The sequence below is a fragment of the Tachyglossus aculeatus genome, chromosome 8 (assembly GCF_015852505.1).
Source record: "Tachyglossus aculeatus isolate mTacAcu1 chromosome 8, mTacAcu1.pri, whole genome shotgun sequence".
Classification (NCBI taxonomy): Eukaryota; Metazoa; Chordata; class Mammalia; order Monotremata; family Tachyglossidae; genus Tachyglossus; species Tachyglossus aculeatus.
In genome coordinates this window covers 37,495,112-37,521,870 of record NC_052073.1, presented here as the reverse complement: position 1 = coordinate 37,521,870, position 26,759 = coordinate 37,495,112, and the positions used below count along the sequence as shown (strand labels likewise).

The following is a 26,759-nucleotide window of genomic DNA, read 5'->3' as shown; positions in this document are numbered from 1 at the left end:
GTGCCTGGCCCATAGTGAGCGCTTAACAAATGCCATCATCATTATGATGATTACCCAGCGCTTAGAACAGTGCCTGACCCATCGTAAGCGCTTAGCAAATACCATCATGATTATTATGATTACTCCAGCGCTTAGAACAGTGCCTGGCCCATAGTGAGTGCTTAACAAATGCCATCATCATTATTATGATTACCCCAGCGCTTAGAACAGTGTCTGGCCCATAGTGAGCGCTTAACATACACCATCACTATTATTATGATCACCCCAGCACTTAACAAAGACCATCGTGATTAGGATGATTACCCCAGCGCTTAGAACAGTGCCTGGCCCAAAGTGAGCGCTTAGCAAATCCCATCCTCATCATCAATAGGATGGACTGGCTGACACTGACTGAATGGAGAAGGGAGGCTCCTCCCCCCCGCTCCCCCCCGGAGCCCCCCGGCCGCCCCCCGCCCCCCGCATTTCCTCTTTAAATGTGCCCGGCTGGGAAAACTTTGAGGATAAATCAGGGAGCGGATCCCTCCGCCGCCGGGTGGGAGCGGCCTGAGGACACCCGGGAGGAGGAGGAGGAGGAGGAGGAGGAGGAGGGAGGAAGGAGGAGGAGGAGAAGGGGAGAGGTCCGCAGTCCGCGGCGGCCGGAGGGGGTCTTGGCGGGTGGCGGGGGGGTCCCTGGAGCTGCTCCCCGAAATCCCCCTTGCGGGGACCGGTCCTGGGGGGGCGGGGGGGGGGGCGGTGGTCCTGCCTGGACTGGTGGAACTGGTGGGACTGGTGGGACTGGTGGGGGTGGGGGTGTCTTTGGGTGCCCCCTCCCCCTCGCCCCCGATGTGAGGGTCCCCGGGGGGGGGGTCCGTCCCTCCCTCCCTCCCTCCGTCTCCCCTCCGTCCGTCCGTCCGTCCGTCCGTCCCTCCCCTCGTCCCCCCGGGGAGCAGGGATGGGGCCCGCGTCCGTGGTCCTGGCGGTGGGACACTACCTGGGACTTTACCTGGCGCTGGGCGCCTGCTCCCGCCTGGACGAGGACCCCCGGAACCCCTCCGGACACGGTCAGTGCTCACCCCCAACCCCCAGCCCCCGTCCTCCTCCTCCTCCTCCGGGACGCCCTCCGTCCACCCACCCACCCATCCATCCATCCATCCCTCCATCCCTCCATCCTCCCATCCCTCCCTCCCTCCATCCTCCATCCCTCCATCCTCCCATCCCTCCATCCCTCTCTCCCTCCCTCCATCCCGGCTCGCCCCCTCCCCATCCTCACCTGGGACCCTCCTCTCTCTCTCCCCCTCCCCCGACTCCCCATGGTGGTCCTCCATCTGTTGGGGGGGGGGGGGCGCCTCCTCCTCCTCCTCCTCCTCCTCCTCCGGGCTGTCCTCGCAGGAGGGCTTGTGTCCCCCTCATTGTCCCCCCCCCACAGCCCTGGGACCCTCCTCCTCCTCCTCCTCCTCCTCCTCCCCCTCCTCCTCCTCCTCCCTCGGGGTCCTCCCCCCTCCCAGCTGGGACCCTTTCTTCCTCCTCCCCATTATCCTCCCTTTTGGGGTGCTCCTCCTCCCCCCCCCCCCCGGTTCCTCACCCAGGACCCTTTTTCCTCCTCCCCCGGGTGGTCCTCCCTGATCATCCTCCTTTTGGGGGGGGGGGGCTCCTCCTCTGGGACTCTTTTTCCTCCCCGGGAGGTGCTCCCTGATCATCCTCCCTTTTGGGGGGGGCTCCTCCTCCCCTCCCGGATTGTCCCCCTCCCTCCCTCCTTCACCCCCACGCCCCAGTTCTTCCCCTGGGACCTCCCTCCTCCCCCGGGGGGTGCTCCCTGATTATCCTCCCTTCTGGGGGGCTCCTCCTCCTCCTCCTCTGGGGTCCGGCCTGCCCCGTTGGGTGGGTCCTCGGGGGGCTCCCACTGTCGCCCCCACCCCATCCCCATCCCATCCCAATCCCATCCCAGTCCCATCCCAATCCCATCCCAATCCCTTCCAATAATAATAATAATAATGGTATTTGTTGAGAGCTTTCACTGTTCTAAGCGCTGTGGTGGTGGTGGGGGGCTACAAGGTGATGAGGTTGTCCCCCATGGGGGTCCCAGTCTTCACCCCCATTTTCCAGAGGAGGGAATAATGATGGTGATGGTGTTTGCGAAGCGCTTACTATGTGCCGAAAACTGTTCTTAGTGCTGGGGGAGATGCGAGGGAATCCGGTTGTCCCACGTGGGGCCACCCCATCCCAATCCCATCCCAATCCCATCCCAATCCCGGTCCTCCCTCCCCGTCCACGGGACAGGTAGCGAGAGATGCCCACGGCCACACACTCAACCAACCAACAGGCCCACACAGACACGCAACCCTCCTCCCCCAGCCCACGCGGGCACACACGGGCACACACGGCGGTTCCACACGTCCATCAACACAGCCAGCACACACAACAATACACTGGGCACATACTGATGCCATCTCCGCCACACACACACGATACACTGCACAAGCAAATCGACCGTCACCAGACGCATTCATGCCCTCGCACGATATACAGCACGTACAAAACATCACACACAATACACTGCCCAGGCACAAAAATTGTACACCACACACTGCCCGATCAAAGCACCATCCACCCTCCCATCACACACTCACACAGCACAGGGCCCGGAGACAAGCATCACGTTGACAGTCCCAGAAGAATCACTTGGACAGTCCCACAAGAAAATGCCCACACGAATACCACACACCTCGCACTCTCTCTCACACATACACACACACAAACAAGGTCGCACCCTCGCAGAATTCAGCGCAGGCCCCATGCCCACCACACACATTCACACGCTTACACAGTGCAACGCACACAAAGGCCACGCTCCTCGCAATCACACACCCACCCTCACGCACACAGTTGGGAGCGCACACCGCACACATTCACACCCTCACACCGCACTCCCACAGACACCACACGCCTCACGCCCTCACCCACGTTCACTCACTCAGTCACACAATACACGGCCCGCGCAGGCCCCGCAACCACTCAGTCATATTTACTGAGTGCTCATCTCTGTACTAAGCGCTTGGGAGAGTCCTATACAGCAGCAAACAGACCCGTTCCCTGCCCACACCGAGCTGACAGTCTGGGGGGGGGGGGGAGTGCGTTCCCAACATCGCACAATAGACTAACACACACACACACACACACACACACTCACAAACACCACATGCATTCCCTTGCACAATAGAGTGCAAACACACACAAATATCACATGTATTCCCACCCTCACGCAATAGTTTCCCCCTCCACACACACACCGCACGAACAGCACATGTATTCCCACCCCCCACACAGTACAACGAACACACACACACACACACAACAAAGCCACATACCTTCACACACAAGCACACACATACACACCTCGGCCTGCCCCTCCAGGCGAGAGGTCCGGGGTGGGAGGATATGGGGGTCTTTGGGGGTCTGTGGAAGGATGTGGGGGGCTTTGGGGGCCCGCTGTTGGGTAGGGACTGTCTCTGTGTGTTGCCAACTTGTACTTCCCAAGCGCTTAGTACAGTGCTCTGCACACAGTAAGCATTCAATAAATATGATTGATTGATTGTGGGAGGATGTGGGGGGCTGTGGGGCACTGTAGAAGGATGTGGGGGCTGTGGGAGGATGTGGGGGGCTTTGGGGGACTGTAGGAGGATGTGGGGGGCTGTGGGAGGATGTGAGGGTCTGTGGGAGGATGTGGGAGGCTTTGGGGGTCTGTAGGAGGATGTGGGGGGCTTTGGGGGTCTGTGGGAGGATGTGGGGGGCTCTGGGGGTCTGTGGGAGGATGTGGAGGTCTGTGGGAGGATGTGGGGGGCTTTGGGGGTCTGTGGGAGGATGTGGGGGGCTGTGGGGGACTGTTGGAGGATGTGGGGGTCTGTGGGAGGATGTGGGGGGCTGTGGGGGACTGTAGGACGATGTGGGGGGCTGTGGGAGGAGCTGAGGGGCTTTGGGGGACTGTAGGAGGATGTGGGAGGCTGGAGGAGGAGGTGGGGGGCTGGGGGGAGCTGGGGGGAGCGCCCCACAACCCTCCTGTCCCCCAGGACTAGGCCCCGCTCAAATCCACCCCCCAAATCTATCCTAGCATCCAATCCCCGAGGGTCGGTCTAGGGGTGAGGGGTGTTGAGGGGGTCTCTCTGGAAAATCCAAGCCCGCATCTTTCCCATCCCGGACCCTGATGGCATTCCCTGGCTCTGCAGGACGGCTCCTCCCTAGGACAGGGCAGCATCCAGGCCTCGCCCCCCTCCCCACCCCTCCAACCCCTTATCTAAGGCAAGCAGCCCCCTGCCCCAATCATAATAATTGTGCTATCTGTTAAGCACTTACTATGTGCCAAGCGCTGTCCTAAACATTGGAGTAGATTGAAGCTAATCAGGTTGCCCCACGAGGGGCTCCCAGTCTTCACCCTCATTTGACAGAGGAGGGAACTGAGGCCCAGAGCAGGGAAGGGACTGGACCAAAGTCACCCAGCTGACGGGTGGCGGGGGCGGGATTTGAACCCACGACCTCTGACTCCCAAGCCCGGGCTCTTTCCACTGAGCCACACTGCTTCTCTGTCGAGGACAGCTCAGCACAGGGTCCTAAGCCCTCTATCTAGGACAATCAGCCCCCTCCCCGCTCTGCACACAGTAAGCGCTCAATAAATACAATTGATTGATTGATTGACCCCCTAACTAAGAAAACAAGCCCCCTGCCCGGCTCCACCTAGTAGAAGCAGCCTGGCGCAGTGGTTAAAACTCAGTCCTGGGATTCAGAAGGCCCTGGGTTCTAATCCCGCCTCCAGCACTTATCTGCTGTGTGGCCTTGGGCCAGTCCCTTCCCTTCTCTGGGTCTCAGTTCCCTCCTCTGTCAAATGGGGATGATAATAATAATAATGATGGCATTCATTAAGCGCTTACTATGTGCCAAGCACCGTTCTAAGCGCTGGGGAGGTCACAAGGTGATCGGGTTGTCCCACGGGGAGCTCACAGTCTTCATCCCCATTTTCCAGATGAGGTCACTGAGGCACAGAGAAGTGAAGTGACTCGGCCAAAGTCACACAGCTGACAGTGGGCAGAGCTGGGATTTGAACCCATGACCTCTGACTCCAAAACCCGGGCTCTTTCCACTTAACCACGCTGTATGAAGCCTGTGAGCCCCACGGGGGACAACCTGATGACCTTGTATCTCCCTCAGCGCTTAGAACAGTGCTTGGCACGTAGTAAGCGTTTAACAAATACAATCATTAATTAATACTCTTTGCCTCAGTGACCTCATCTGTAAAATGGGGATTGAGACTGCGAGCCCCACGTGGGACAGGGACTGTGTCCAACCTGATGACCTTGTATCTCCCCCAGCGCTTAGAGCAGTGCTCGGCACTTAGTAAGCGCTTAAATAACATCATTATTATTATAAAACGACACATGGAGCCCCTCCACCCGCTGAGACCCACCCACACCCCCTCCATTTCCCTCCCGAGCTCCAAGCCAAGGGTGATGAAGAGGGGATGTAATAATAATAATAATAATAATGATAATAATGGCATTTGTTAAGCACTTACTATGTGCCAAGCACTGTTTTAAGCGCTGGGCAAGGTGATTAAGGTAACTAACCCACGTGGGGCTCAGTCTTCATCCCCATTTTACAGATAAGGGAACTGAGGCACAGAGAAGTTAGTGACTTGCCCACGGTCACACGGCAGACAAGTGGCGGAGCCGGGATTATAGTAATAATAATAATGGCATTTATTAAGCGCTTACTATGTGCAAAGCACTGTTCTAAGCACTGGGGAGGTTACAAGGTGACCAGGCTGTCCCACGGAGGGCTCACAGTCTTAATCCCCACTTTACAGATGAGGGAACTGAGGCACAGAGAAGTGAAGTGACTTGCCCACGATCACACGGCAGACAAGTGGCGGAGCCGGGATTAGAACCCATGACCTCTCCCAGGCCGGGCTCTTTCCACTAAACCATGCTGTTTCTACGCTAAGCCACACTCGTTGTGGGCAGGGATACTTTATTGTATTTACTGAGCGCTTACTGTGTGCAAAGCACTGTCCTAAGCGCTTGGGAGGGTACCCCAGAACAACAAATAGAAGCATTCCTGTTCAAGAGGACCTCAGTCTAGAGAGGGAGACAGGCATTAATACGAATAAATAAATAGGCATGTAAATAATTACAGATCTATTAGTCTGCAGCTGACATGTTTAGTCCATCTATTCTTGGCCCAAATAAATTTCCAATTACATTTTTTTAAAATTTCCTTATCCTCAGTTATCTGCCAGAGTCAGGCTCTAGTCCCCCTTCTAGACTGTGAGCCCACTGTTAGATGTTGCCAACTTGTACTTCCCAAGCGCTTAGTACGCTGCTCTGAACACAGTAAGCGCTCAATAAATACGATTGATTGATTGATTAATAATGATGGCATTTGTTGAGCGCTGCTTACTATGTGTGCAGCACTGTTCCAAGCGCTGGGGGGGTTACAAGATGATCGGGTTGTCCCACGGGGGGCTCACAGTCTTCACCCCCATTTTCCAGATGAGGCCCAGATATGTGACTTGCCCAAAGTCCCACATTCTGGGGATGGAAGCCCCCCACCCTCTTCCCCCAAGTCCCCCGTCCCTAAATTGGGGAGGGGGGCGTCGCTTTAACCTCTGGAGATGTTGGCCATCCGTGGAAGCATCCTCAGAGCAGGGAAGATGGGGTGACCCCCCCATCTGGTGCCCCCCAAACCCAGCTCCTCTTCCCCTTCCCTCCTCACCCCGGTCTCTGTAAGAGAATCCCCCCCCCTCAAAAAAAAAAAACCCAAAAAACAACTTTCCCCCCAGGAGGGGGGTTTGAGGGCTGGGGAAATCGGAGACACATTTTCACTTAATCACAAAAGAAACTGTTATTAATGATCGCGAGAGGCTACGAATAACTGGGTCAGGTCTAATAAGCCGTTTGTGTTCAGTAGGTGAATACCAATTTGATAAAAAGCTGTGCGCGCTGAAATGACCCCCCTCCCCCCCAAAAATTGGAAAAATAAAAAGACCAGAAAATGCTGCCGAGCAGATTGGAGGACGTGGGCGATGGGGAAAACTCATTTTCAGCAGCCAAGAGAGACCACCCACCCAATCCTCCTCCCTCCTCTCCTCCACAAAACCCCGCTCCCGTCAGCGGGATTGATTCATTCAGTCGTATTTATTGAGCGCTTACTGTGGGCAGAGCACTGGACTATTTATTGAGCGCTTCCTGGGGGCAGAGAGATGTACTAAGCGCGCGGGGGGGACGGGGACAGTAGAACAATAAGCAGACGCATTCCCGGCCCACAGCCGGCTGACTCACTTGTCTGCTGGGTGACCTTGGGTAAGTCACTTCCCTTCTCTGGGCCTCAGTTACCTCATCTGTAAAGCGGGGATGGAGACCGTGAGCCCCACGTGGGACAGGGACTGGGGCCAACCCGGTGGGCTTGGATCCAATCCGGCGTGGCACATAGTAAGTGCTTAAAAATTCCATTATTATTATTATTATTATTAGAGGGGTTCCCATCCAAAGCCCAGCAGAAGGGTATAATAATAATAATAGTAATGATGATGGCATTTACTAAGCGCTTACTATATGCCAAGCACTGTTCTAAGCGCTGGGGAGGTTACAAGGTGATCAGGTTGTCCCACGGGGGACTCACAGACTTTATCCCCATTTTGCAGATGAGGGAACTGAGGCACGGAGAAGTGACTTGCCCAAACTCACACAGGCGACAATTGGCGGAGCCGGGATTTGAACCCGTGACCTCTGACTCCAAAGCCCGGGCTCTTTCCACTGAGCCGCGCTGCTTCAATCGATCGGGTGAGAAGCAGCGTGGCCTGGTGAGTAGCGCGCACGGGTTTGGGGGTCAGAAGGTAATGGGTTCTAATCCCGGCTCCGCTACATGTCTGCTGGGTGACCGTGGGCAAGTCCTTTCCCTTCTCTGGGCCTCAGTTTCCTCATCTGCCAAATGGGGATGAATAGTAATAAAAATAATGATGGTATTTGTTAAGCGCTTACTAGATGCCAAGCACTGGTCTAAGCGCTGGGGGAGATACAGGGTCATCAGGTTGTCCCACTTTTAATCCCCATTTTCCAGATGAGGGAACTGAGGCGTTGAGGAGTGAAGTGACTTGTCCAAAATCACACAGCTGACAAGTGGCGGAGGCGGAATTAGAACCCATGACCTCTGACACCAAAGCCCGGGCTCTTTCCACTTGTGAGCCCCATGTGGGACTGTGTCCAACCTGATTCCCTTGGATCTCCCCCAGCGCTTAGAACAGTGCCTGGCACGTAGTAAGCGCTTAACAAATACAGTTATTATTCTTATCACGGTTATTTTACCACGCGCATGCATAGCTGCAGGACACTGTACTGAGCGCTTGGGCCAGTCCACTACCATCGACCGATCAATCGATCGCTGGTATTTATTGAGCGCTTGTTTTGTGCAGAGCACCGTGCTAAGCGCTTGGGAGAGTCCAACAAAGCAATTAAAAATACGATTGAAATACTATCGAATGATTGGAAGGGAAAACGAGCGCGGCCCTGGATTCCGCAAGGTAAACTCGTCGTGGGCAGGGAATCTGTCCAATTAATAATAATAATAATAATAATAATAATGATAATGGCATTTGTTAAGCGCTTACTATGTGCAAAGCACTGTTCTAAGCACTGTTCCAAGTTCACAGTCTTCATCCCCATTTGACAGAGGAGGGAACTGAGGCTCAGAGAAGTGAAGTGACTTGCCCAAGGTACACCCAGCAGACATGGGGCGGCGCCGGGATTAGAACCCACGACCTCCGACTCCCAAGGCCGGGCTCTTGCCACTGAGCCACGCTGCCTCTCTAATTATTCTATCGTCCTCTCCCAAGCGCTTAGTACAGTGCTCTGCGCACAATCAGCGCTCAGTCAATACGATGGAATAAATGAATGAAAATTAGGCGGCTCTCACACCCTCTCCCCCCCCCAGAGGTCTCTCACACTGCAGTAAACGTTCTTCCTCCCGCCTCCCACCTTAGAGAAGCAGTGTGGCTCAGTGGAAAGAGCCCGGGCTTTGGAGTCAGAGGTCATGGGTTCGAATCTTTACTCCGCCACATCAATCAATCGTATTTATTGAGCGCTTACTGTGTGCAGAGCACTGTACTAAGCGCGTGGGAAGTCCAAGTTGGCAACATATAGAGACGGTCCCTACCCAACAGTGGGCTCACAGTCTAGAAGCCACGTGTCTGCTGTGTGACCTTGGGCAGGTTACTTAACTTCCCTGAGCCTCAGTTCCCTCATCTGTAAAATGGGGATTAAGACTGTGAGCCCCACATGGGACAACCTGATCACTTTGTATCCCCCCCAGCGCTTAGAACAGTGCTTTACACGTAGTAAGCGCTTAACAAATGCCAACATTATTATTATTATTCCATTATTTAAGCCCGCTCCCCAGTGCAAACAGGCTGGGGAATCCTGCTAACTTGTAGCAGGGAAAAATTGAGGCCGGGAAACGCTATCGTCCTCTCCCGAGCGCTTAGTGCAGTGCTCTGCACACAGTAAGCGCTCAATAAATACGATTGATGATGATAAATACGACTGAGTGGCCGAATGAGTGAGGAGGCGAGAGAGAAGGCCTGGAGGGAGAAACCCATGAAAGAAGGATGCTGAAGGAGGACGATTTGGGCATCTTGTTTTCCTTTGCAAATTTCACTCTCCGGCCATCAATAAACCGGCTAGTTGGGTAGTCCGGAGAGGGAGAAAATTGAGTTCTTTCTCCCTAAGGTGAAGGGATGGGAAAAATAGGTTGTCCTCCGCCTCGTCCGCCGATGATTATTCGATCAATTACTTTCCTAAACACGTGGCAATCCGTGAGATTTCTTTCACCCTTTCTCCCGCTCTCGAAAAGAGGGGCGGATAGAAACAGGGTGGAAAGATTCCCCTGGTGGGAAGGGGATTGGGGTGGTTTGGGCTGTTTTGCAAAATAGTTTGCTTGTATATATATTATATACATACATATATATATATATATATATATATATATATATATATATATGTACATACAGCCCACTGTTGGGTAGGGACTGTCTCTATATGTTGCCAATTTGTACTTCCCAAGCGCTTAGTACAGTGCTCTGCACATAGTAAGCACTCAATAAATACGATTGATGATGATGATATATGTAATATATAGCCTATATTATATAATATATATAAATATATATATTTATATATATATACTAAACTCTTTATCACCGCAGAAGCCATTAAATTAAGCTGGTTTTCATTCTTTTCCAGTTATATGCACGATTGCTTTGGTTCCGTGATACTGGCGTATATGTTTGGCCCTTCTAAACTGTGAGCCCGCTGTTGGGTAGGGACCGTCTTTATGTGTTGCCGATTTGTACTTCCCAAGCGCTCAGTACAGTGCTCTGCACACAGTAAGCGCTTAATAAATACGATTAAATAATAAATACGATTGAATATATTTATGTATATATATGCACATATATATACATATATATACATATATACCTGTATATAAGTATATGTTTGTACATATTTATTACTCTATTATTACTACTCTACTCTATTATTACTCTATTTATTACTCTATTTATTAATTTATTTATTTTGCTTGTACATATCTATTCTATTTATTTTATTTTGTTAGTATGTTTGGTTTTGTCTCCCCCTTTTAGACTGTGAGCCCACTGTTGGGTAGGGACTGCCTCTATATGTTGCCAATTTGTACTTCCCAAGCACTTAGTACAGTGCTCTGCACACAGTAAGCGCTCAGTAAATACGATTGATGATGATGATGATGATATAGATAAGTTATATATATAATATATATGATATATATTTATGTATATATAGATACACACACACCACTTAATAAATACGATTGAATAATAAATGCGATTGAATATATTTCTGTATATATAGATATGTTCTATATACAATATATATGATATATATTTATGTATATAGAGATACACACACACACATACAGAGGATTAAATTGTTCCACCCGGCGTTGAGACCTATTTCAATTGGTCTGTATTATTCTCCATCCCATTTAGTGGTTTGAATGTGTGTGTGTGTGTGTGTGTGTTCCTCGTTTTAATTTATGCACACTCACCCATTGCCAAGCCCTCTGGGCATATTTCTCGAAGTTTACAAACAACCGAAGAGGAAGGGGGGAAAAAAAATCATTTTGAATAACGCGGTCGACGAAGGAGGGGGGGTCAGAGAAGGCTTGGCTGGAAAATTCATTCATTCAGTCAGTCAATCGTGTTTATTGAGCGCTTACTGTGTGCGGAGCACTGGACTAAGCGCTTGGGAAGTCCAAGTTGGCAACATATAGAGACGGTCCCTACCCAACAGTGGGCTCACAGTCTAGAAAATGTCAGAGAAGGGCACTAATGGGGAGAGATTGGCATTCTATCAATCAATCAGTGGTATTAAGACCCCAAATAGGTCTCAATCAATCAATCAATCAATTGTATTTATTGAGCGCTTACTGTGTGCAGAGCACTGGACTAAGCGCTTGGGAAGTACAAGTCGGCAACATAGAGAGACGGTCCCGACCCAACAACGGGCTCACAGTCTAGAACGGGGAGACAGAGAACAAAACCAAACATATTAACAAAATAAAATAAATAGAATAGATATGTACAAGTAAAACAAATAAATAGAGTAATAAATACATACAAACATATATACATAAATACGATTGAAGGAATGAATAATAACAATAATAATATTTATTAAGTGCTTACTATGTGCAAAGCACTGTTCTAAGCGCTGGGGAGGTTACAAGGTGATCAGGTTGTCCCATTTGGGGCTCACAGTCTTAATCCCCATTTTTTACAGATGAGGGAACTGAGGCACAGAAAAGTGAAGTGACTTGCCCAAAGTCACACAGCTGACAGTTGGCAGAGCCGGGATTTGAACCCATGACCTCTGACTCCAAACCCCGGGCTCTTTCCACTGAGCCACGCTGCTTCTCTAATGAATGAATAAATTTATTTATTTTATTTGTACATATTTATCCTATTTTATTTTGTTAATATGTTTTGTTTTGTTGTCTGTCTCCCCCTTCTAGACTGTGAGCCCACTGTTGGGTAGGGACCGTCTCTATATGTTGCCAACTTGGACTTCCCAAGCGCTTAGTACGGTGCTCTGCACACAGTAAGCGCTCAATAAATGCGATTGATTGAATGAATGAATGAATTTGGTGAGCGCTTACTGTGTGCAGAGCACCGGACTAAGCGCTTGGGAGAGTCCGAAAGGACAGAGTTGGCTGATAGGTTTCCTGCCCACAAGGAGCCGACGGTCTCGAGGGGGAGACAGGCATTAATATTTGCTTGTATACACCCCAGCGCTTAGTACAGTGCCTCGCACGAAGTAAGTGCTTAACAAATACCATCCTTATTATATCATATTTAATATTATATGGAATATGGACATAAGTGCTGTGAGGTTGAGGGCGGGGGTGGAGACCAGAGAAACAGCATGGCTCAGTGGAAAGGGCCCAGACTTTGGAGTCAGAGGTCATGGGTTCAAATTCCGGCTCCACCGCTTGTCAGCTGTGTGACTGTGGGCAAGTCATTTCACTTCTCTGTGCCTCAGTTACCTCATCTGTAAAATGGGGATTAAGGCTGTGAGCCCCCCGTGGGATATCCTGCTCACCTTGTAACCTCCCCAGCACTTAGAACAGTGCTTTGCACATAGTAAGCGCTTAATAAATGCCATTACTATTATACCAAGTGACAAAAGGGAACAAATCCAAGCGCTCAGACGACGCAGAAGGGAGTGGGAGAAGAGGAAAGGAGGGCTCAGTCAGGGTAAGCCTCTTGGAGGAAATGGGCCTTTGATCATAATAATAATCAATCAGTCATATTTATTGAGCATTTACTGTGTGCAGAGCACTGTATTAAGCGCTTATTTATGGCATTTGCTTTTGTGTCATTTGTGGCTTTAATTATGGCATTTGTGAAGCGCTTCCTATGTGCCAAGCACTGTTCTAAGCGCTGGGGTAGATACAAGGCCATCAGGCTGTCCCCTGTGGGCTCCCAGTCTTCATCCCCATTTGGCAGATGAGGTCACTGGGGCCCCGAAAATCAATCAATCAATCAATCAATCGTGTTTATTGAGCACTTACTGTGTGCAGAGCACTGGACTAAGCGCTTGGGAAGTACAAGTTGGCAACACCCCCTCGTCCCCCTCTCCATCCCCCTCATCTTACCTCCTTCCCTTCCCCACAGCACCTGTATATATGTTTGTACATATTTATTACTCTATTTATTTATTTTACTTGTACCTATCTATTCTATTTATTTTATTTTGTTAGTAGGTTTGGTTTTGTTGTCTGTCTCCCCCTTTTAGACTGTGGGCCCACTGTTGGGTAGGGACCGTCTCTCTATGTTGCCAACTTGGACTTCCCAAGCGCTTAGTCCAGTGCTCTACACACAGTAAGCGCTCAATAAATACGATTGATTGATATAGAGACAGTCCCTACCCAACAGTGGGCGTGGGACAACCTGATCACCTTGTAACCTCCCCAGTGCTTAGAACAGTGCTTTGCACATAGTAAGCACTTAATAAATGCCATTATTATTATTATTAAGGAGCAAAATGTGTGGGTCAGGGGATTCAGGGTTTTAAAGCTGCCGGTGACCAGTTTCCGTTGGATGCGGAGGTGGCTGGGAGGATCTTCAGTTCCCTCATCTGTAAAATGGGGATTAAGACTGTGAGCCCCGCGTGGGACAACCTGATGACCGTGTAATCTCCCCAGCGCTTAGAACAGTGCTTTGCACATAGAAAGCGCCTAATAAATGCTATTATTATTATTATTATTATTATTATCTTGAGGCGTGGGGAGACGTGGACGGAATGTTTTCTTAAAAACCGTTTAGGTGCCAGGATCTTATCGTGGGAATTCACCATAGAAGGAGCAGTGTGGCCTAGTGGAAAGAGCCCGGGCTTGGGAGCATCTAGCTTTAATTTTTTTTTTTGATGGCATTTGTTAAGCGCTAAGTTTAATTCTATTTGTTCTGACAATTTTGACCCCCTTCTACATGTCTTGTTTTGTTGTCCATCTCCCCCTTCTAGACCGTGAGCCCGTTGTCGGGTAGGGACCGTCTCTAGATGTTGCCCACTTGGACTTCCCAAGCGTTTAGTACAGTGCTCTGCACACAGTCAGCGCTCAATAAATGCGACTGAATGAATGAATGAATGAATGAATGAGGTAATGGGTTCTCATCCCAGCTCTGCCATTTGTCTGCTGTGTGACCTTGGGTAAGTCGCTTCACTTCTCTGGGCCTCAGTCCCCTCATCTGTCAAATGGGGATGAAGACTGTGAGCCCCACAGGGGACAACCTGATCACCTTGTATCTCCCCCAGCGCTTAGAACAGTGCTTGGCACATAGTAAGCACTTAACAAATATCATCATTCTTATTATTATTATTAAGTCACTTCACTGTGCCTCAGTCCCCTCATCTGTCAAGTGGGGATGAAGACTGTGAGCCCTACGGGTGACAACCTGATCACCTTGTATCTCCCCCAGCGCTTAGAACAGTGCTTGGCACATAGTAAGCACTTAACAAATCATCATTCTTATTATTATTATTAAGTCATTTCACTGTGCCTCAGTCCCCTCATCTGTCAAATGGGGATTAAGACTGTGAGCCCCACAGGGGACAACCTGATCACCTTGTATCTCCCCCAGGGCTTAGAACAGTGCTTGGCACATAGTAAGCGCTTAAACAAATATCATCATTCTTATTACTATTATTAAGTCACTTCACTGTGCCTCAGTCTCCTCATCTGTCAAATGGGGATAAAGACTGTGAGCCCCACAGGGGGCAACCTGATGACCTTGTATCTCCCCCAGTGCTTAGAACAGTGCTTGGCACATAGTAAGCGCTTAAATATTATCATTCTTATTATTAAGTCACTTCACTGTGCCTCAGTCCCCTCATCTGTCAAATGGGGATGAAGACTGTGAGCCCCACGGGGGACAACCTGATGACCTTGTATCTCCCCCAGCGCTTAGAACAGTGCTTGGCATGTAGTAAGCACTTAAACAAATATCATCATTCTTCTTATGATTAAGTCACTTCACTGTGCCTCAGTTCCCTCTTCTGTAAAATGGGAATTAAGACTGTGAGGCCCAGGTGAGGCAGGGACCGGTCCAACCTGATTAGCTTGTATCTCCCCCAGCGCTTAGCACAGGGCTGCGCACACAGTAGCAAACACCCCATTTATTATTGCTCTGCATATAGTAAGTTGTATGTTTTATTTCGTTGTCTGTCTCCCCCTTTTAGACTGTGAGCCCGCTGTTGGGTAAGGACCATCTCTCTATGTTGCCAACTTGGACTTCCCAAGCGCTTAGTACAGTGCTCGCACACAGTAAGCGCTCAATAAATACGATTGAATGAATGAATGAATGATTGAATGAACGAATGAATTATTATAATGCAGAATATGGGCCGTCTCCCACCCGATTATCTTCTATCTCCCCCAGCGCTTAGTCCAGTGCCTTAATAATAATAATGATGACATTTATGAAGTGCTTACTATGTGCAAAGAACTGTTCTAAGCGCTGGGGAGGTTACAAGGTGATCAGGTTTTCCAACGGGGAGGGCTCACAGTCAATCCCCATTTTACAGATGAGGTAACTGAGGCCCAGAGAAGTGAAGTAACTTGCCCAAAGTCACACAGCTGACAATTGGCAGAGCCGGGATGTGAACCCGTGACCTCCAAAGCCCCGGCTCTTTCCACTGAGCCACGCTGCTTCTTTAAGAAGATGAGCCTGTTGTTGGGTAGGGACCGTCTCTATATGGTGCCAACTTGTATTTCCCAAGCGCTTAGTACAGTGCTGTGCACACAGTAAGCGCTCAATCAATACGATTGAATGATTGAATGATGCTTAGTAAGAGCTCAACAACCCCCCCCGTTTAGTATTATAACGCAGGACACGGACGAATCCAGCCCGGCGCCTAGAACAGTCCCCGGCACATAATAAGCGCTTCGCAAATAGCACGCACACAAAAAAGAAGAGCGTCAAGGCCGGATTTCGAGGTCTGTCGGCGGTTGGGAGTCGGCTGGGTTTGTGTTGGCGATTTTCAGGGCAAATTTCCACGCCGGCCCCCGTGCCGATGAGGGGCTGGGGAAGGAAGAAAGGCCCTCTCGGCCTGTCAGCCCTGCCTCCCTCCAGCTTGACAATTCCGGCGGAGAAAGGGCGAGTGCGGAATTAATGGGAGAAATAACTCCCTCAGGAGACATCCCATCTCATTTCTGACAGTATTGTACTCTCCCAAGCACTTCCGGTATCTGTTATGGCATTTGCTAAGCTTTCACTACGTGGCAGGCACTGTACTAAGCGCAGGGTTGGATCCAAGCTCAGACTAATAATAATGTTGGCATTTGTTGAGCGCTTACTCTGTGCAAAGCACTGTTCTGAGCGCTGAGGGGGGGATACAAGGTGATCAGGTTGTCCCACGGGGGGCTCACGGTCTTCATCCCCATTTTACGGATGAGGGCTCAGAGTAGCTACGTGACTCAAGGTCACACAGCAGACGTGTGACGTGAACCCGTGACCTCTGACTGCAAAGCCCGGGCTCTTTGCACTGATGATGATGGTATTTGTTAAGCGCTTAATGTGTGCAAAGCACTGTTCTAAGTGCTGGGGGGGGATACAAGGTGATCGGGTTGTCCCACGGGGGGCTCACAGTCTTCATCCCCATTTGACAGATGAGGGAACTGGGGCTCAGTTTAGCTAAGCGACTCGCCCAAGGTCACACAGCAGACGTGGCGGAGGCGGGATTCGAACCCATGACATCTGACGGCAAAGCCCGGGCTCTTTCCACCGAGCCACGCTGCTTCTCTTCATCGGGAGGACACAGGCCCCGTCCACGCGGGGCTCGCGGTCTTCACCCCCAGTTTACAGATGGGGGAACCGAGGCCCAGAGGAGTGAAATGACCGGCCCAAGCTCCCACAGCAGACATGTGGCGGGGCCGGGATGAGAACCCATAATGATGGCATTTATTAAGCACTTACTATGTGCAAAGCACTGTTCTAAGCACTGGGAAGGTTACAAGGTGATCAGGTTGTCCCACGGGGGCTCCCCATTTTACAGATGAGGGAACTGAGGCCCAGAGAAGTGAAGTGACTTGCCCAAAGTCACACGGCTAACAAGTGGCAGAGCCGGGATTTGAACCCATGACTTTCTGACTCTCAGGCCCGGTCTCCATCCACTAGGCCACACTGCTTCTCTGTTGCATCGGATTATCCAGAGCGCTCAATACAGTGCCCCGCTCGGAGCGAGCGCTCAATAAATACCATCGATTGAATGCTCCCTCGTGGGCAGTGATCGTGTCTACCCAGTCGGAAGGACCTCGGACCTGAGAAGCAGCGTGGCTCAGTGGAAAAAGCCGGGGCTTTGGAGTCAGAGGTCATGGGTTCAAATCCCGGCTCCACCACTTGTCAGCTGTGTGACTTTGGGCAAGTCACTTCACTTCTCTGGGCCTCAGTTACCTCATCTGGAAAATGGGGATGAAGACTGTGAGCCCCCCGTGGGACAACCTGATCACCTTGTATCTTCCCCAGCGCTTAGAACAGTGCTTTGCACATACTAAGCGCTTAACAAATACCAAAATTATTATTATTATTATTCTCTGGGCCTCAGTTACCTCATCTGGAAAATGGGGATTAAGACTGTGAGCCCCACGTGGGACAACTCTGATTACCTAGTAATCCCCCCAGCGCTTAGAACAGTGCTTGGCACAGAGTAAGCGCTTAACAAATACCAACACTATTATTATTATTATCTCAACCCAGCTCCGCCACTTACCTGCTGTGTGACTTTGGGCAAATTGCTTTGCTTCTCTGTGCCTCAGTTCCCTCCTCTGTAAAATGGGGATTAAGACTGTGAGCCCCACGTGGGACAGCGACTGTGTCCAGCCTGATTACCTTGTAACCATCCCAGTGCTTAGTACAGTACCCGGCACGTAGTAAGATCATTGTGGGCAGGGAATATGTCTGTTTATTGTTATATTGTATTGTATTGGATTGGATTGAGAAGCAGCGTGGCTCAGTGGAAAGAGCCCGGGCTTTGGAGTCAGAGGTCATGGGTTCAAATCCTGGCTCCGCCGCTTGTCAGCTGTGTGACTTTGGGCAAGTCACTTCACTCCTCTGTGCCTCAGTGACCTCATCTGGAAAATGGGGATGAAGACTGTGAGTCCCCCGTGGGACAACCTGATCACCTTGTAACCTCCCTAGCTTAGAACAGTGCTCTGCACATAGTACGCGCTTAATAAATGCCAACATTATTATTATTCTCCCAGTGCTTATTACAGTGCTTTGCATGCAGTAAGCACTCGTTACAACTGAAGTTCTTAACCAGTACCACCATGAATCGTCATCATCATCATTATTGTATCGCAGAACATACAGAGCCCGGACTTTGGAGTCAGAGGTCACGGGTTCAAATCCCAGCTCCGCCAATTGTCAGGTGGGTGACTTTGGGCAAGTCACTTCACTTCTCTGGGCCTCAGTTCCCTCATCTGGAAAATGGGGATTAAGACTGTGAGCCCCCCGTGGGACAACCTGATCATCTTGTATCCCCCCAGCGCTTAGAACGGTGCTTTGTACATAGTAAGCACTTAACAAATACCATCATCATTATTATTGTTATTCTCTTGTATCTTCCTCTATGTTTAGTACAGTACCTGGCACCTAGTAAACGCTTAACAAATACCACAGTCATCATCATTATGATTTTGTGGGTCAAGGACAGTTTCCATATGCTTCTCTTTGTCCGTCTCTTCCTTTCTCTCTCCCCGTCTCGGTCTCTTTATCATGTCTCTAGCCCCCCTGACTCTCTCTCTCTTACTCAGAAGCAGCGTGGCTCAGTGGAAAGAGCCCGGGCTTTGGAGTCAGAGGTCGTGGGTTCGAATCCCAGCTCCGCCACATGTCTGCTGTGTGACCTTGGGCGGGTCGTTTGACTTCTCTGCGCCTCAGTTCCCTCATCTGTCAAATGGGGATGAAGACTGTGAGCCCCATCAACATCATCATCATCAATCGTATTTATTGAGCGCTTACTATGTGCAGAGCACTGTACTAAGCGCTTGGGAAGTACAAATTGGCAACATATAGAGACAGTCCCAACAGTGGGCTCACAGTCTAAAAGGGGGAGACAGAGAACAAAACCAAACACACTAACAAAATAAAATAAATAGATTAGCTATGTACAAGTAAAATAAATAAATAGAGTAATAAATCTGTACAAACATATATACATATATACAGGTGCTGTGGGGAAGGGAAGGAGGTAAGATGGGGGGGATGGGGACAACCTGAGCACCATGTATCCCCCCAGCGCTTAGAACGGTGCTTTGCACAGAGTAAGAGCTTAACAAATGCCAACATTATTATTATTATATTATTATTATTATTATTACTGTTTGGGTGGGTCTCTCTCCGTCTCTCTGGGTGTCTCTGTCGCTGCGTCTGTGTCCCGCGGAGGCCTCCCTCGGGACCGGAAAATCTCGTGGCGGGGAAGCCCGCTTTGGTTCCAGGCCAACCTCGGCGTGTGGCAGAAGACATATTCTCTGGGCCTAAATCTCCCCGGACTTGTAATTCCGCCGCTGTCACCCTCCATCGGGCCGCGGAGGCTGTGATGGCCGGTCTTCGCGTTCGTGGCGGGGACGGGCCTGTGGCCTCCCGGGATGGACAGTGTTGTGTTTATGTGTGTGTGTGTTGGGGTCCCGTCCCCTGCCCCCCAGGACCACCCTCAGAGGCCCGTTGCCCTCCGAGAAAATGCTGTGCATCTAGCTTTATTTCTATTTATTCTGATTTATTTATTTATTTATTCTATTTATTAAGTCTGATGACTTGACACCCGTCCACATGTTTTGCTTCGTCGCCCGTCTCCCCCTTCTAGACTGTGAGCCCGTCGTTGGGTAGGGACCGTCTCTAGATGTCGCCGACTTGTACTTCCCAAGCGCTTAGTACAGTGCTCTGCACACAGGAAGCGCTCAATAAATACGATTGAATGAAAGATCGAACGAATGAGAAGACCGCGTGGGCTAGTGGCTAGAGCCTGGGCCTGGGAGTTCTCATCCCGGCTCTGCCACTTGTCTGCTGGGTGACCTTTGGGTGAGTCACTTGACTTCTCTGGGCCTCAGTGCCCTCATCTGTCAAATGGGGATGGGGATGGTGAGCTCCACGTGGGACGGGGACTGTGTCCAACCTGATTTGCGGATACAAATCCACCCCAGCGCAGGAGGGAGGGGAGGAGAAGGAGGAGGAGCGGGAGGAGGAGGGAAAAGAGGAGGGAAAGGAGGATGAGGGAGAGGAGGAGAGGAGGGAGAAGGAAGGGGAGGAGAAAGGAGAAGGGGGAGGGAGAGGAGGAGAGGAGGGAGAAGGAAGGGGGAGGAGAAAGGAGAAGGGGAGAATGAAGAGGACAAGGAGGAGGAAGGGGAAGGAGGTCTAGAAGGAGGAAGGAAAAGGGGAAGATGGGGAGAGCGGAGCAGGAAAAAGGAGGAAAAGGAGGAGGAGGAGGAGGGGAAGCAGGAGGGAGAGGAGGAGGAGGATGAGGGAGAGGAGGAAGGAGGAGGAAAGAGGAGGAGAGGAGGAAGGAGGAGGAGGAAGGCGGGAGAGAGAGCAGAGCAGGAGAAAGGAGGAAGAGAAGGAGGAGGGGAAGCAGGAGGGAGAGGAGGAGGAGGAGGAGGAGGGAGAGGAGGAGAGGAGGAAGGAGGAGGAGGAAGTGGGGGAGAGAGCAGAGTAAGAGAAAGGAGGAAGAGGAGGGGAAGCAGGAGGGAAGGAGGGAGAGGAGGAGGAGGATGAGGGAGAGGAGGAAAGGAGGAAGGAGGACATACCTATTCTATTTATTTTATTTTGTTAATATGTTTGGTTTTGTTCTCTGTCTCCCCCTTCTAGACTGTGAGCCCACTGTTGGGTAGGGACTGTCTCTATATGTTGCCAACTTGTACTTCCCAAGCGCTTAGTACAGTGCTCTGCACACAGTAAGCGCTCAATAAATGCAATTGATTGATTGATTGAGGAGGAGGAAGGGGGAGAGAGAGCAGAGCAGGAGAAAGGAGGAAGAGGTGGAGGGAGGAGGAAATGGAGGAGGGGGAGAAAGAAAGGAAACAGGAGGGAGAGAAGGAGAGGAGGGAGGAAGAGGAGCCGGAGGAGGAGGAGGAGGACAGAGGAGAGGGAAGGGAGGCGGAGGAGAAAGAAGAGGATGAGAGAACAGGAGGAGGAGGAGGAGGAGGAGGGGAGAAGAAAGCGTGAGCACAGAAGGCAAGAGAAAGAGAAATCTAATCACGGTCCCGTTGCTGTCAGTAATTATTTATAGCTCACGCTTCACTGTCCTTTGCCTCTTCTCCACGATTTTATGAACTGTCTCACGAGTTTCCAGGCTGCCAGTCATTCCTCTTTAGCAATGACTCCCCCCACCTCCTGTCCCATTAACCCCCCCCCAAAAAAAACCCCCAAAATAGCCCCAAATTGTGTTTCCCCTACTATGCAGACCTCGGGCTGGAAAGGCCAGTCGGAGCTTCATCCCCCTCTGTGATTCAGCCCTTAGAGGAATCTTGAAGGGAATTTCTCCCCGCCACACACACACACCCCAAATCTGGGAAATGGGATGGGATGAATTTTGGGGTTCGGAGCCCAGACTGGAACGAGTGTGTGTGTGTGTTGGGTGTGTGGGAGAATGGGTGCCCGTGAATGTAGGTGCGTGCTTGTGCGTACATGCGTGTGGTTATAGGCCGGGTCCCCGCCCTCAAGGAGCTGACAGTCTAAATACATTCATTCGTTCAATCGTATTTATTGAGCGCTTACTGTTTGCAACGCACTGTGCTAAGCGCTTGTGCAGACACAAGAACTCTGAGAGGGGAGGGTTGGGGGGGTGGAAACCTAAGCGCTTAGGGGACAGTGGGAGCAGGGTGGCTGAGGTGGCATTTGAAGCCCAGAAGCTGCCTCGCCCTGACTCGCTCCCTCTCTTCGTCCTCCCTCCCGGCCCCAACCCGCTTATGTCCGCATCCCATCGTTTATTTCTTTCTCTTCATGTCCGTCCCCTCCCTCCCCCTAGATTGCCAGCTCCTCGTGGGCAGGGAATGGGTCTGTTTTATGGTTCTGTTGGACTCTCCCAAGTGCTCAGTACAGTGCTCTGCTCACAGTAAGCGCTCAGTAATTACGATTGACTGGCTGACAGCCCGAGGAGGAGGAGGAGAATAGGAGGAGGAGGAGGATGGGGAGGAGGAGAATGAAGAGGATGAGGAGGAGAAGGAGGAGGATGGGAAGGAGGAGGAACAGGAGGAGGAGGATGGGGAGGAGGAGGAGAAGGAGGAGGGATGTGAAGGAGGAGGAACAGGAGGAGGATGGGAAGGAGGAGGAACAGGAGGAGGAGGATGGGGAGGAGGAGGAGGAGGAGGAATGGGAAGGAGGAGGAACAAGAGGAGGATGAAGAGGATGAGGAGGAGAAGGAGGAGGATGGGAAGGAGGAGGAACAGGAGGAGGAGGATGAGGAGGGGGAGGAGGAGGATGGGGAGGAGGAGGAGGAGGGATGGGAAGGAGGAGGAACAGGAGGAGGAGGAAGAGGAGGAGGAAAAGGAAGAAGAAGGGGAGGAGGAACAGGAGGAGGAGGAAAAGGAGGAAGAGGAGGAGGATGGGGAGGAGGAGGATGAGGAGGAGGAGGAGGAAGTAGAAGGAGGAGGAAGTAGAAGGAGGAGGAGGGGAAGGAGGAGAACAGGAGGAGGAGGATGGGGAGGAGGAGGAGAAGGAGGAGGATGGGAAGGAGGAGGGATGGGAAGGAGGAGGAAGAGGAGGAGGAGGAAGAAGAGGAGGAGGAGGAAAAGGAAGAAGAAGGGGAGGAGGAACAGGAGGAGGAGGAAAAGGAGGAAGAGGAGGAAGATGGGGAGGAGGAGGATGAGGAAGATGGGGAGGAGGAGGAGAAGGAGGAAAAAGTAGAAGGAGGAGGATGGAAAGGAGAGGAACAAGAAGAGGAGGAGGAGGAAAAGGAAGAAGAAGGGGTGGGGGAGCAAGAGGAGGAGGATGGGAAGGAGGAGGAACAAGAGGAAGAGGAAGAGGAAGAAGAAGGGGAGGAGGAACAGGAGGAGGAGGAGGAAAAGGAGGAAGAGGAGGAGGATGGGGAGGAGGAGGATGAAGAGGATGAGGAGGAGGAGGAGAAGGAGGAAGAAGTAGAAGGAGGAGGATGGGAAGGAGGAGAACAGGAGGAGGAGGAAGAGAAGGAGAAGGAGGGAAAGGAAGCAGAAGCGGCGGAGGAGCACCGGGGGAGGAGGATAGGAAGGAGGAGGAAGAGGAGGAGGAGGAGGAAGAGAAGGAGAAGGAGGAAAAGGAAGAAGAAGGGGTGGAGGAGCACCAGGGGGAGGAGGATGGGAAGGAGGAGGAGAAGGAGGAGGAAGGGAGGAGGAAAAAGAGAAGGAGAGAAGGAGAAGACCTGGCTCACATGGCTCTGAAGTCCCCAGGCTCTGTCCCTCAACCACCACTGGCCCCACCAGAAGGCATCAGCCCCGAGCTGGTCCCTTGGAGGCAGAGCAGTGCCCTGGGCATTTGGCCGGGAGCACAGGCAAAAGCCAGAGGCCCTCGCCTGTCTCCCGAGACCTCCACGGCACCGCGGCGGGGAAGACAAACACACAGAAAATCGAAAACAGGCGGTAGTTAAGAGAATGTGAGAAGAGATAAAAATAAGAAGCCCCAGAGAACGAATCAATCAATAGCAAATAACCACAGAAGCACGTTCCCGGAAAGAGCAGGGCTGAGGAGGTGGAAGGATTCGGGAACCGGGGGGACCTGGGTTCGAGACCCGGCTCCGCCACTTGCCCGCCGGGTGACCTTGGGCCGGTCCCGGCGCGGCTCTGGGCCTTGGTTTCCTCATCTGTAAAAGGGGCGGCGGGCCAGACGGGCCCCGTGTCCGACCCCGCGATCCCCAGCACTCAGCAAGCTCGGCCTAGCGGGAAGAGCCTGGGCCTGAGACTCAGAAGGACCTGAGTTCTAATCCTGTCTCTGCCACTTGTTTGCTCTGCGACCTTGGACAAGTCACTTAACTTCTCTTCAGTTGCCACTTGTTTGCTCTGCGACCTTGGACAAGTCACTTAACTTCTCCGCTTCAGTTACCCCGTCTGTCAAATGGGGATTAAGACTGGGAGCCCCTGAAGGGACAGGGACTGTGTCCATACTGATTAACTTGTATTATAATAATAATAATAATAATGATGGCATTGATTGAGCGCTTACTACGTGCAAAGCACCGTTCTAAGCGCTGGGGAGGTTACAAGGTGATCAGGTTGTCCCACGGGGGGCTCACAGTCTTCATCCCCATTTTCCAGATGAGGTCACTGAGGCCCAGAGAAGTGAAGTGATTTGCCCAAAGTCACCCAGCTGACAAGCGGTGGAGCCGGGATTTGAACCCATGACCTCTGACTCCATCGCCCGGGCTCTTTCCACTGAGCCACGCTGCTTCTCTAACCTTATATCTAACCTTGCGCTTAGTGTCTGGCATATAGTGAATGCTTAACAAATACCACTTAAAAAAATATTTCTCCGGGCCTCAGTTCCCTCATCTGGAAAAGGGGGATTAAGGACTGTGAGCCCCTCTCGGTACTGCGTCCAACCTGATTAGCTTGTTATCTTCCCCAGCGCTTAGAACAGTGCCTGATGCATAGAAAGCGCTTAACAAACACCACAATCATTATTATTTTATTATTAATAACAAATCCCATCGTTTTCATTAGCCGAAGGATCACGAGAGGTGCTCTGTTAGGGTCCCGGAAAGCGGAGGGGCTCTGGGAAGGTGAAAGGCCTTCCCTTCCTGAGACCCTGGTGGTCCTGCTGACTTCAGGGGTCCCGCCAGGGTTAGGGGCCTGCCTTACCTCCTTCCCCTCCCCACAGCACTTGTATATATGTATATACGTTTGTATGTATTTATTACTCTGTTTATTTTACTTGTACATATTTATTCTATTTATTTTATTTTGTTAATCTGTTTCGTTTTGTTGTCTGTCTCCCCCTTCTAGACTGTGAGCCCGCTGTTGGGGAGGGGCCGTCTCTAGATGTTGCCAACTTGGACTTCCCAAGTGGTTAGTACAGTGCTCTGCACACAGTAAGCGCTCAATAAATACGATTGAATATGTACAAGTAAAATAGAGTAATAAATCTGTACAAACATATATCCACATATCCAGGTGCTGTGGGGAGGGGAAGGAGGTAAGGCGGGGTGATGGGGGGGGGGGGGGGAGGAGGGCGAGGGGGAGGAGGGGGCTCAGTCTGGGAAGGCCTCCAGGCTTAATAAATGGCATTATTATTATTATTATTATTATTATTATTATTATTATTATTAGTTAGAGCCCAGGCCTAGGAGTCAAAAGGGCCTGGGATCTCATCCCGGCTCCGCCATTTGTCTGCTGTGGGACCTTGGGCTAATCACTCCTCTGGGCCTCAGTTCCCTCCACTGGAAAATGGGGATGAAGACTGTGAGCCCCCCGTGGGACAACCCGATCACCTTGTAACCTCCCCAGTGCTTAGAACAGTGCTTGGCACATAGTAAGCGCATAATAAATGCCATTATTATTATTATTATTATTATTATTCGTGGTTAGAGCCCGGGCTTGGGAGTCAAAAGGGCCTGGGATCTCATCCCGGCTCCACCATTTGTCTGCCGTGGCACCTTGGGCTAATCACTTCACTCCTCTGGGCCTCAGTTCCCTCCTCTGGAAAATGGGGATGAAGACTGGGAGCCCCACGGGGGAGAGGGACTGTGTCCAGCCAGATTAGTTTGGATCTCCCCCAGTGCTTAGGACAGTGCCTGGCACATAGTAAGCGCTTAACTAACACCAAAAAAACAACCAAAAACAAAAACCCAAGCCCGACAGCGGTGTCATCATCAATCACCAATGTAGGCGGGGCCTCCACCATCTGGCAGATCAATCGGTGGTATTTATTGAGCACTCACTATGTGCGCAGAGCACTGTACTAAGCACTTGGCAGTGTACAACACAACAGAAATAGCAGAAACGTTGCCTGTCCGTAACAACCTAGAGGGGAATCGGACATTAATATAAGTAATGTATAATATATAATGAATAGATATGGACCTAAGTGCTTAGTACAGTGCTCTGCACACAGTAAGCACTCAATAAATACGATTAAATGAATGAATGAATGGATGGTGTGAGATTGGGGTGAGTACCAAATGCCCAAAGGTCATAATAATAATAATAATAGCATTTATTGTACGGGTAGGGACCGTCTCTATATGTTGCCGACTTGTACTTCCCAAGCGCTTAGTACAGTGCTCTGCACACAGTAAGTGCTCAATAAATATGATTGAATGAATGTACTAAGTGCTTACTCTGTGCAAAGCACTGTTCTAAGCGCTGGGGAGGTTACAAGGTGAACAGGTTGTCCCCCCGGGGGCTCACAGTCTTAATCCCCATTTTCCAGATGAGGGAACTGAGGCCCAGAGAAGTGAAGCAACTTGCCCAAAGTCACCCAGCTGACAATTGGCAGAGCCGGGATTTGAACCCATGATATCAGACTCCAAAGCCCGGGCTCTTTTCCACTGAGCCACGCTGCTTCTCACAGTAATGCTGTGAAGGTGGACAGAGTGGTGGTCCGGCGGATATGGAGATCCGGTGTCTAGGAGTGGTGCTCTGTATTAGACGCCTCCCAGGCACCCACCATGTTCAGCCTGTTCCTCTGACCCCCGTCAGTCCTCCGCTGCTCCCCTTGGGGACCCCGGGCCTGAGGGTGGGACAAG

At 51.1% G+C, this 26,759-nt stretch overlaps 1 protein-coding gene across 1 annotated transcript in view; it reads left to right on the top strand.

Moving 5' to 3' along the window:
• The first annotated feature begins 860 nt into the window (after positions 1-860).
• Positions 861-26,759, top strand: part of VSTM2L (V-set and transmembrane domain containing 2 like) — a 37,409-nt gene continuing 11,510 nt past the window's right edge. The window contains exon 1 of the mRNA XM_038750469.1: positions 861-1,040. Coding sequence (XP_038606397.1) covers positions 932-1,040 — 109 coding nt within the window. The 5' untranslated portion in view covers positions 861-931. The remainder of the gene's footprint in view (positions 1,041-26,759) is intronic.